At 49.0% G+C, this 11,811-nt stretch overlaps 1 protein-coding gene across 1 annotated transcript; it reads right to left on the bottom strand.

The window, feature by feature from the left end:
* Positions 1-3,152: 3,152 nt before the first annotated feature.
* LOC141964418 (DNA-directed RNA polymerases I and III subunit RPAC2-like) lies at positions 3,153-11,791 on the bottom strand. Its single transcript, XM_074914766.1, has 5 exons — positions 11,723-11,791; positions 6,593-6,690; positions 4,847-4,923; positions 3,684-3,766; positions 3,153-3,349 (listed from the first exon to the last, which is right to left on the bottom strand). The coding sequence occupies exons 1-5, from the start codon at positions 11,759-11,761 to the stop codon at positions 3,302-3,304; spliced, it is 345 nt and encodes a 114-aa protein (XP_074770867.1). The 5' UTR covers positions 11,762-11,791; the 3' UTR covers positions 3,153-3,301.
* Positions 11,792-11,811: the final 20 nt, after the last annotated feature.

The following is an 11,811-nucleotide window of genomic DNA, read 5'->3' as shown; positions in this document are numbered from 1 at the left end:
TATAGCCTGGACAACCTGGAGAAGTCTGACAACTCCAGCGAGCAGAGGATTCTGTGGGTCAGATCTAGAGATGTGTCAGGTAAAGCTGGTAAGTCTGGGTCACAGTAGGTAATTCAAGGCCAACAGACACACTGAGCAGGGACAGCTTCAGCCCCAAATCAGCCTGGAGACAAGCTGAGGATGAGCACCCACACATGCAAGGAATGTGATTTCCTCTGTCCTGTCCACCTGTGCCCTCCTGGCACATACGTTGTCCCTCTGCTAGGCCAGATGCCAGTTTTCAGGTGGTTTGTTTCAACCTGACCCTGAAACAGCAGCCACATGGCTGCCCTTAATTAAAAAGAAATAATGCCAAATGAACTGGAGTTGTCAGAAGACAGGATCTCTTGGGCAGTGAGTCAGGAGAAGCAGCTTTCTTTAGAAACAAGATCATTCCAGATCCAGGAGGGATATGGACACCAGTTCATTGTACCAGGACATAGGGGAGGAACATTCTGTTCTCTAGAGGACTGAAATACTTGGGGACACAGGAGCCAGCTAAAATGCACTCAGTGCCCCTAAGAAGCAGAAGCATCAAACTCTGCATGTCCACAAGAGCCAAAAAGGTGAAGTAGAAAAGAAAGAAGCTTAGGAATTTAAAGCTATGGACCTGTCCCTGGCTGTTGCCATCCTCCTTGCTGCAAAATAAAGTTGGTCCCAACTGGTAAAAGTCAGCCATATCATGTTAGAACACAAGCAAAGCCTGCAGTCATGCAGTTTAGCACCTGCCAGAAGCTGAGCAAGGGTTGTCCTGTCTTTTTTACTTGCACAGAACATGGGAACTAGCATATTTAAATGCACAGCTCCCATTCATTTCAGTGAAGATTGAACCATCTTGACAATTTCCCAGTAGTGACCTTTGGTAGTGTCATAAGGAGCAGCACCCCAAACACTGAAGAGCCAGAATCCTCTCCTAAGGACAGGCAGAACAGCCAGGACCTGCTAATATTCACAAGACAGACACCAATTACAGGCACACAGGGGAATCCTTTTACCTTACTTAACCTCCTGAGCCCCAAGAGGCTAACATCTCTTTATGCTCCAAGAACAGATTTAATCACTCCTACATTAGCAGCTACACTCAGATCAACATTTTAGCCTTAAATGGTTCAAAACCAGTCTCAGATCTGCACATTATTAATATTGCAACAAACAGTCTGACATGAATTCATCCCAGCTCTGGACATTGCTATCACTTGCTGCATGTCTGTTTAACAGTGACTTCATCCTCCTTTGGTATAGCTTTCCCCCTGTGTTTTCCTCACAGACATCTTCTATTAAAACCAACATCATGAAGTTTGACCAAGTGTGAGAGGAGGGAGAGGAGAAGAGAGCTGAGATATCAGCAGCAACAGTACCCTTTTCAAGTTCTTCTACTGCACCAGCATCCAAATGGCACTTTCCCATCCCTAGAAGGTCTCCCTTAGGCTACAACCAAGACCAGGACCAGCATGTTTCAGCTCAAGGGGACAGTACTGACTATGAGACAAGAAGTGCACGTACAGCCTGGTTTTAGCCACTCATGGACATGAGGATGTGAAGACAGGTCCCTGCTGCCAGCTCCTATTGCCCTTCACAGGGGAGAACCGTACAGTTCTGGGCATTCACATGTTCCCTTGCTTTCCCAGGCACAGGAGGTCCAGAAACAGTGGTCCTTGTGGTGTGGCACAGCACGGCACGGCACAGCCCAGCCCAGCAAACATGCAGCTGGCCCATAGCATCCCCTGCACAGCGGAGGAAGTGACCAGCAGGTCAATGACCAGCTGGATTTCAAGACCTTTTTAAAAAGCTATTCTCCAAGGCACCGGGGCTGAGATTGAGCCCAGGCGCATTAGTCAGCTCCTGGTTTATTCACCCCTTCACCCTCTCCCTCCTGCCCTGGGGAAACTGCTTTCCTGCTTTTTTTATATCTCACTCTTGCTTGGACTAGGGAATTCTCCAACCAGAAAGTCCCCAGGCCTGTGCGTGCTCCTATGCAGTGGGGTGAAACACACACCGACACCCACCATGAATAGCTCCTCTTCCCCATGTGCAAGCACGCTTTAACCACCCACAGGATTCAGCATGAAGGAACCAGGCCAGACAGGATTAGCCAAAAGCAAATCCACAGCAGCTGCCTAGTATGGATGTGGGACCATGTTGGCATGGGCAGGATGAACTCTTTGCAGCAAACTGAAAGGCAAAGGAGCTTTATTATGAAATGTCAGGTTCAGCTGGCTTCTTGGCCTAACACTTGTGAACACAAACTCAGCATCAGCCTGTCAGGGAGACCAAGTCTGTGAATTTATATTTGAAAGAGTGATTTTTATAGAGAAAACCTGACATTTTACATCCTCCCTCTTATTCCTCTGTATGTTAATAAAACATGTTGGTGTCTGAAACTAAAATCTTTAGGTGTTTCTTATTAAGCAGCAGGGGGCCTGCAAAGTCTGCTAAATACTTAATTGAGTGTCAGCAGGTTCCTTTGGTAACTGCAGACCTCCAGTGAAGAGACAAGAGGTGTCCCCCCTGTGCAGAGCAAACCGGAAAGGTTCACAATCCTATGCCTGGCATAGAGCAGAAAACCCCTGCAATTTCATGCCACATTACACTCAACAAAAGGCTTTCACTTGGCTGGTTGCCAGCAGATCTGCACAAGGCCAGGGTTTCAGTGCTGTACCCTTTAAACCTGCTCACGAGGAAGTGGTCTGGGCTTGCCTTTGTCTGCATTCTTCAGGGGGTTAAAAAAGGCAAGTGTTTTTTTACTCATCGCACCCCTCAAATGAGCAGAGTATCATTTTATAGTGGTCTGCTTAAAAAGGAAGGCTGGCTATAGCTGCTGAAGTCAACTACACTGGTGCCAGTAACACAAAGGTTTACATCTGGAAAGGGTGCTGCCTCTCTAAAAGCTTGATTTCACACCACACTGAATCCCTCTGCTCCCTGTGGACTCTGGGAGAGACAAATTCTGTGCACCAGACTATCTGCAAACTCTGTCATCTGAAAATCCTGGGCAGGAAACAGCAACAACTCTTGGAGAGGGGAAGAAATAAGATGGAAGAGTGGAAGAGCTGCCTTCTAGCTAAAATTTTCCATACCCATGCTGAGCTGCACGCAGTGTCAGCTCTGCAGCATCAAACTTCGTAAACTTTATTATTAGTGAAAATACAGGTTTGCATCAAAGCGGTCATAAAAAAAGAATACAAACAAAAAAACCCACTTGACATGGGGAATTCAACACACAGAAATTACACACATCCATGGGGGCTGCCATCCCCAAATGCTACTGCATCTCTTCCTCCCTCTGGGCCCTGTATTCCTTCATGCTCTTCTGCAAACAAGAGCAAAGGACAAATGTTAAAAGCATATATGTGAGCGGCTCATATAGCACAGTGCCACCACCCTGGTCTGTGCTGTGACTTCTCCGCCCAGTGCCTGAAGTGTTGAGGGACCCGAGAAGCTCTGACAAAGCTCCAACTACTTTCAGAAGTGACTGAGCTTTACAGTCACTCCATTCCAGGCCATGCCACAGGTCAGAGAATGTCTAAAAAAATTATTAAGTTTTTCATGTCAAAAGTGCCTACAATGCAGGTCTCAGCCCATTCTTCTCCCCTCCGAGACCAAGAGATAGAAAAGGCCCCTGAGCTCTTCAGAAATAGTCTCACCTCAAAGGTGTTGAGCACGTGTTGGCAAACACCCATCAGATCGTTCAGCCCTTTCCGGAATGGCTCAACAGCAGGAAGGGCCCCTTCAGGAAAGAAAATGCGTTAGTGAAATGGGAGACAGCTTCCAAAGGGGCTGGTAGCCCTCTCCTTCACCAGTCTGAGGCAGCATGGTTGTTACCACCAGGCCCAAGGGCAGTCACCATGACGGGGAGAGGCTCTTAGACCAGGTATGTCCCTACACACCTCCCTCCTCCCAGCACACCACCAGCAGCCCAAGAGTGTGGTGTGTGGTGGTTCAGGCTGTGGCACAGGATCAGCAGACACCCTGCAGTTAGTCCTATGGGGAAGGGGTTCCCTTGGCAAGGCATGCAGCCTGAGCACTAACTATTTTTAGGAAGTTAAAGAGTCAGCAACCACCAATTAGATACTTGCTTCCAGGAAGTGGCTTCTATGTATCTGATGCTCAAGGGAACAGCCCCATGAGGAAGGAATGAAATAACACTGTCCCTCTAGGCAGCAAAGCAAGCTGTGGTGATTGCAGAGCCTGGATGTAGGGCAGTGACTGGGCATGGTGTACTGGGAGGAGCGAGTGACTCCAAGAGCCTCAGACCTGTCAGTACTATCTATTATCAGGGAACAAAGTCATCTTTGGGAGGCACGTCAAAAGATGTCACAGACTGATGGGGCTTTTCAAAAGAGCTTCACGTCATAGCCTGATGACCAAAGCTGCAAGACAGCTGAGAAGGAGAAACAGAAACAAATGATCTCACTGCAGCTATATATGTCAGGACATTCTAGCTTTGCTTTCCAATCCCCGTGCTGATTTCAGGGCAGCTGGAGCACCCATCACCTCTGTCAGCAAGCAGCAGACCTACTCTACCCCAGCACTACAGCTCAGTGCCTGCTGCCAGCCAATACAGATACCTGGGACGAGGCAAAGCTGTGAGCTCCTCAGGCCTACAGCTGGGAAACAGAAGAGCTGTAGTATAATGGCTCAGAGCAGCCTCTCTGGCTGAGAACAGGGCACAGCAGTTGCAGGTGGCTAGCAGAGAGAGAAAAGTGCTCTTCTTTATTTAAGTGACTCATGGTGAAAACCTGACATGAAAAGGGGGAATTACACAAAAAAAGGGCCCCAGACACAAAGGAAACGTGCACATCCATACCTCTGGTCTGGATCCGGAAGTTGATCTTGCTTTCAGAAGGGTGCGTGATGCAGTAGCCACAGAACTCCACATCAGGGCTGCAGGAGGGGAGAAATGAGGAGAGAGCAATGAAACCCAGGCCAGTACACAGTAAATCTTGGAAAGTCAGAGACTCAGGCCACCTCAGACCTGCGGGGGCTTAGGATGTTTCTAAAATGACTGAGGGGCTTATGGGAGGGATATGCCGAAGGAAAACTATCTGTGTAACCGTATTCACGACCCCCATCTATATCTGAGCTACAGCTAGAGATTTACAGGGGAAAGACATGGCTGGAAAGATCATAGGCACCATCCTGGCACCACCAGCAGTCCACTGACAGGTCTGCAGACTTCAAGCAGGGGATCCTGGCTGCTTGGAAACCTCACCGTACACAAACCTGTTGCAGTTCTGCTGGGCAAAAGAAGCTGACACGTCTAGGGCACTGCAAGGATTTACCAAGGTGTTTTGCAGGCTGCACAGCATTTGCCTTCATAAGCCAAGACATTGGTGAACATTTGTGTGCCCAGCAGAAAGAACAGCCCTTTGCAAGAAGCCTGCTGTTTTTCTTGTCACGGTGATTTATCAGAGGAATTCACATGACATTTGCAATGCAACTGTCACTTGAAACTGAACACTACACGGAACTTCCTGCTGTAATTCTCAGGCTTTACCAGTAGGTCTTCACAAACCCTCAGTGCTGCCCTGTTCAATAAAATCAGGCAACCAGGGTGAACCTATTTGTATATTTTGATGGAGGCATCAGAATAATTAATTACTGGCACCAATTCCTGCATCTCCATGCAAGCATCAGAGATGATCAATTTGCTTAATACTGGCTGCTCCTACCCTCTTTTCTGACAGTGCTTGTCCCAGAGGAGACACAGATACTAACCACGTGTACTTACATGGAGATGTGCACTGTTTTACCTGAAAGGGCCAAATAAGACATTCAGAAGTCTTTCACATATCAGACATTAAATTTCCTCCATAACTAACCATCAAGGAGCAGTGAGGGCTGGCTGCTCCCACAGGATGAGGAGCTGGAAGCCATGAATAGTAAGAGCTGACAGGGCAGAGGCCTCACTAGTTAGCCCTGTCCCACAGCACCCAAACAAGGGAGTAGGGGGGGGTACAGAGGTGGTAGTCAGGGTCAGTCAAGCGTCCAGATAATGAGGCAGGTTTGTGGAGATGAAGCAGGTCTGAGAACAGGCCAGGAAGTCAATCTGCAGGTCAGTGACAGGTCAGGTGAGGGTAACAAGGGTCAGATACTACCCAGTGATCACCAAACAATGGCAAGGAAGGACTGATGTCAGGTCAGAAAGTCAGTCCATGGGTCAGCATCCAGATGGAATCCACTGCCCAGTAGGCTGTACTGAAGACCCGTACTCCTACAACATAGCTCAGGAGAGACTGAAAGCCCTCCTGAGGCTTTCAAAGGGGCTCCTGGGCCCATGGGCAGGGTGTGGCTGGTCAGGCCCATTAACACTTATTTGTGCTCTCAGGGTCCTGACACTAACAGCACAAGGAAAAAGTTAATCCTATGAAGAAAAGTAGGAGGAGTCTTTGACACCATGTCTGATATAAAGACTAAGAGGGGTGCACAGAGGTAGTTTCTGATCATTTGCATTGTTCCAGCAACAACTGAGGTGCAGATCAGTAAAGAGAAGGCTAGAAAAGGAGACAGAGGTACCCTCAGTGATGCCAGATACTGTAGAGGCTCCACTTACTTCTTCATGACCATATATCGAAGGGAGTTGCCAAGTGTGTGGTCCTCATCATGCAACACAAACGTGACACAGTTTCCATCTGTTCCATCTGCCTGGACCTGCCACAAATTGGTAAAGAAAAGATGATGAGGTAATGAACACTAGCACTCGGGTGAAAAATAAACTATTGTGCTCAGCTTCACCAGAGTAACTTGGAGGGCTTGTAGGTCTGGCTGGGCCATCTCTGTGGCTCAAGTCTTGGGAACCACAGTGTAACCAAGAGCACCTTCACAGTGGAGGGAAAGTGGCAGAATTACAGACCTCAGAGAACCCTCTCCCTGGTTATCAAAGTGCCTGCACAGCCTTTCTCTTCACGGGAGAAGAGAAGCGCAAAGTAAACTGAGGCTTCAGGACCCAGGGTGGAAAGAAGCTGGGAGTGACTGCGTTGGTGTGATCCCAGGTCCCACCATCAGCCTGTGGCTAGACATGGAGAGGGACAGTCAAAAAATCCACAGGGAGGAATGCTGCCTCTCAGCAGAGAAATCTTATTGCAGCTCAAAACCAAAAAGAGCTGTAAGCCCAGATTCACACCTAGGATGAGCCTGGGGAGCCCACCAGCAAGCCTCAGGCTGCTGAGTCCCACATGTACTGAACCCCACAACGCCAGCAGCCAGCCCCTAATCTTCCTGCTGCTTTTGGCTCACGTGTCCAAAAAGAGCTTTGACACCTAATGCTTCCTGAGAAGACTGGTTTGGAATCCCCTCCAAAACCAACAAGTCACCTAATTAATTGCTTAGTTGTTAGAGGACTGCTGAGCCTCTGACCTTTCACCAGGCTCAGCGTAGGCTCTGTGGAGCCCGACATGCCCAGACAGCCCCCAGCCGCCTCCTCTCTCCGCAGCAGAGGGAGGTTTCAAGGTTAAGTGTGGAGCCAGGCTAAGATGAGTGCTGATCTCTTCACATCCTGCCTGTGGCCAACTCCTCAACCACTCCAGGAGTTTTATGACCCCTCAGTACTATCCCACTGGCAGTCCCGGGGAATTGACTCAGCAGTTCAGAAGAGAAACGCAGACTGATTTCTGCAGAGGAAGAGATCACCGAGACCTGCAGCACAACTCAAGGGCAGGCTCCCCGTGCACCAGCTATCACAGAAGGGTAGGTGTGGTGCAGCAGCCTTATTTGCTAATAAGGGAAATAAACTGAGTTGTGAATTCCAGTTAAGGCAAAAATACTTTAATGAGCTTTTCAATTCTGGGTCAGCTCTGGAAGATCATGCAAAGCCTTGGCCCCTTTAGAAAAAGTATGTCAATCCCCTTCTCATAATTTAGCATGGTTATGTCAATCCCCTTCTCATAATTTAGCATGGTTTTCCTATTTTACACTAACACCAAGAAATGCAGCCACTGTAGACCTGAAAATTAAAATTCAATTTCTGCTTTATCTAGAACCTGGTCTTCCTCTGTTTCAAAAGTCAGGACCAAGATAACTCACACTAAAAGGTGGTGAAGGGAATTGAGCAAGTCTACATCTTAAAGAGAAGGAATAGGACAAGAACAATATCAACTATGGGGTGAGGGTCTCCCTCACCTCTCAGCATCTCACCATCCACAACCAAAGTAGCGAGTCTTGGCCAGGAGTTAAAATAAGGCAGTGAGTGGCAAAACCACCTTCCCTTGGTGCGGAACAAAAATGTGTGATTTGACATGGGTCAATTGGGCAGCTAGTGGCATGGATAAGACACCCTGCCTGCTCTCCTGCTTGCCTCACCCATCACCCTCCTCCCTCTTCCCAGTAGCAGCTACTGGCCTCAGTCTCTCCTACTGTGAGGCCTTGCAAGGAAGTATCTATTAAAATTATAAGCACTAGTCATACTCTAAGATCTTGTTTTTTCTGAAGACTACAGGCTTAAACAAACGCAGACTAACTCAGGAGGCACCCACATGCCAACACAGGTCATCTGGCCCCCAGTCTGCTCCCTGAATCCAGTTGCAGGGTTAGAACTGTACCCAGGCCCCAAAATCCCAAGTTTCCCCCCCCCCCCCCCAAGACAGGTACAGCTCTGTTCATTGGGACAGTGATGCTCTTTCAAATTTGGTCACACAGCAGGAGTTATACTGTAGCTCAGGTGTAGCCCTGTGCACACAGGGGCGAAGAGGTGCTTTTCCAGACAGAGAGCAAATATTTACAGCTGAGTTACAAATGCTGCATAAAAACGATTCGAAAAATATCATAACTGGGATTTTAACACACAGTGCTGGGAGTTGCAGTGCCTTCAGACTCCTTCCCGAAGCTAAAGGAACATGTGGGTGTAGGAAGGAAGGGACAGACACACCTCTGGCACGGTGGCTGGGCCACGTTGTCAGGCTGCAGCAAGTGCCTCAGAGCAGCAATCCAGTGAATTTAAGCTGTCCCTGCCTCCTTAGGATAGTGTAAGTACCCAGGGCATTGATCTGGCAGATGAAAGCCAGAGCAGTTTTTTCACACAGACATAAGGAACACATTGTGCTGAACCTGTCTACTTCACAGAGACTCAATTTCTCTCTCCTCTTTTCTGTGAAGAGTCCTCAGATACAATTCTGGATCTCAGCAGGACCATAAGCTTTTCCACTTCTCATCAAGCCACTGGCCACCTAGTCAGGCATCCTACCTCTGGCACAGACCTGTCTGATGCTTCCGAGGACAACTCACAGATTCACCTGAAGGACAGATTCCTCCCCTGTCCCTGCAGCAATTGGGTCTGTGCCCTGAGGCAGAGGGCTGAGATTTCTCAGGGTGTTTCCAAGTCTCATCTCAGAGGTGACCAGGTATCAAACTATTCATAAAATCAGACTGGTCTGTGTTGGAAGGGACCTTGAAGATCACCTAGTTCCACCCCCCTGCCATGGGCAGGGACACTTTCCACCAGACCAGGTTGCTCCAAGCCCCGTCCAACCTGGCCTTGAACCCTGCCAAGGAAGGGGCAGCCACAGCTTCTCTGGGCAACCTGTGCCAGTGTCTCTCCATCCTCACAGGGAAGAATTTCTTCCTTATGTCTAATCTAAATCTGCCCTCTGTCATTTTAAAGCCATTACTCCTTGTCCTATCATAACATGCCCTTGTATTCATCACAAGAAAACCTGTTCACCTATGAGCCAGCTTGTAAAAAAAAACCCCTGATGCCCTGGAGTAAGGAATTCTGCTCATCTGGCATTTTTTCTCTTTGGTTACACACTGATTTGCTAGACTCTTTACCAAATTGTCCTTGTTCTTGTATTATGGTAGAGGCAGAAGGAAAAGCTGATGAAAGCTCGAGGAAGCTTCAGGGTTGATCAAATTCACTTGAGTCCCTCAGAGACAACAGAAATGGAAAAGTCTGCATCTCCCCTAAGACGATCTGGGGTACACCCTCTCAGCAAGGTCAGGAGAGGGTCCCTGTGACCTGGCCACCCATGCATCAGTCACCCTCCTCCTCTACCAGCTACATAAGCATAAGAGCTGCAATCTCGCATCATCCAGAAGCTTTCCTGCTTAGAGGGGCTGTGATTTATGATGATGAATTATTTAATGTTGTATTTGGTGTCTAGGTAGTGCTTTAGCGGAAACATTAGCACAAAACTGAAATAGATGGGATCAGCTAGACATGAAGTGGGTGGGGAACAGTCCTACAACTCACTTGTTCCTACACTGACTGCATTTCATGCATAACTTGCCCTTTCTGTCAGAATACATAGACCTTTGCTGGCCCTCATGAGTCAGTATCGCTTTCTACACAGCCTCCTGTTTTCTGTATGGTACTGCATTCCTCATCAAGCAACCTGTTGGTTTGTTGCCAAGGGACTCTTCAGTAACTGCAGGTCTTCAAAGGTGAATTTCATTCATCACATCAGACTTGCAGGATTAGGATTGGGCTTTCTAGTGCAATTGTGACTTTCAGCCTGTGGCTGGCACAACTGGGGAGAAGAATATGGCTCTAGAGAGCCTGAGAAAAGTAACTAGCAGAAGCCAGACTATTGCTAAAAGACTCTTGTGCCATTAGGAAATGTATAGGAGCTGTGGATTGAGAGACTATGGAAAACTGTTGTATTAAGCCTTCCCCAAAGGCAGCTTTTAAAACCAAGCAACTTACAGAGCCAATTTGTTTCTCCTGTACAGCTATCCTGGTGTTCAGCTCTCTCCATTTTCCACTGACAGACAGACACAGAGCAGCCGATGACCCTGTGCCAGGTCTCCCTGTCATCGTGTCTTGGTGTAACTGCCAGTGGTGAGCCTGCAACCCTGTTAGCGTGAAGCGCAGTGCCATCTAGTGCCTTCTGCTGTCTGCAGTGGCTACTGGGGATGGAAAAAGGGTCCATAAACTCCTGCCACAGGGCTCAGCAACCTGAAACAGGTCAAAGAGAGGAGAAGAGGCACACCGCGGGGCCTCCAGCTAAAAGGCAAAGCCACTCAAGGTCTGTTGTTACACACTGAGAAGCAATCATATTTAAAAAGCGAATCTTGTTTTAAAAGATGTTAGCCCTAACTAGTTTTAAAATAGGTTAATCCTGACCTCTAGCCGCATTGGTTCCCTATAGGACAACCTCAAACATCTAAACTTCAAGAAATTCAACTAAATACGTATGTATTCCTCTCTCTCCCTCCTATAGCAAGAAAGACTGCTAGCTTTCCTCAGCTTTTCTCCCCCTGCTGTTAGCAGAGACTGCAACAGAGCAGCCGCTCCATGTCAGGTAAAATCAAAATGTTTTATGGGTTGAAAAAAGCCTGGCAGGGCTGCGCGGCTCTCTAAGGGGCGACAGCTGAGGAGGGTTTAGGTTCGGATAGGAGAGGAAAGGCTGTAACGCGGGCAGGCCGCAGCGTGGGCTCTGTTTGCAAAGGGATCTTTGTGATTTCCCGCTGCCGGCACGAAGCGTCAGCCCGGGGATGCGGCTTTCCCTTGGACCTACCCTCACCGCCACCATTTACCCCGACGCCAACGCCGCACCACCCCCCGTGCTGAGGGGACCCTGCCGCTGAGCCAGGCCCGGGAAGCAGCAGGGAGGCCCCGGCTACCGCTGCCAGGGGAGAGCAGCGCCTCGGCCGAACAGGCCCGGCCCGACCCTACCCCGTCCCCCTCAGCCGCAGGCCGGCCGCACGCACCGCTCCGTCCGTTCCCTCCTTCCCTCAGGCCGTCCCTTACCGTCTCCAGCGCGGCCTTCCTCTCGCCCTCCTCCGCCATGGCCGCCGGACTCCAGCTCCCAGCAGGCACCGCGCGGCGGGGCCCCGCCG

Source organism: Athene noctua, chromosome 11 (genome assembly GCF_965140245.1).
Source record: "Athene noctua chromosome 11, bAthNoc1.hap1.1, whole genome shotgun sequence".
NCBI lineage: Eukaryota > Metazoa > Chordata > Aves > Strigiformes > Strigidae > Athene > Athene noctua.
Note: the sequence above shows the minus strand (reverse complement) of the source record. Positions and strands in the feature narration are given on the sequence as shown.

Coding starts and splice junctions, on each gene's coding strand:
- LOC141964418 (XM_074914766.1), bottom strand. CDS start 11,761: ATGGCGGAGGAGGGCGAGAGGAAGGCCGCGCTGGAGACG. Junction 6,691..11,722: donor GGAAGGCCGCGCTGGAGACG/GTAAGGGACGGC, acceptor AATTTGTGGCAG/GTCCAGGCAGATGGAACAGA. Junction 3,767..4,846: donor CTTCCGGATCCAGACCAGAG/GTATGGATGTGC, acceptor TCTTTCCTGAAG/GGGCCCTTCCTGCTGTTGAG.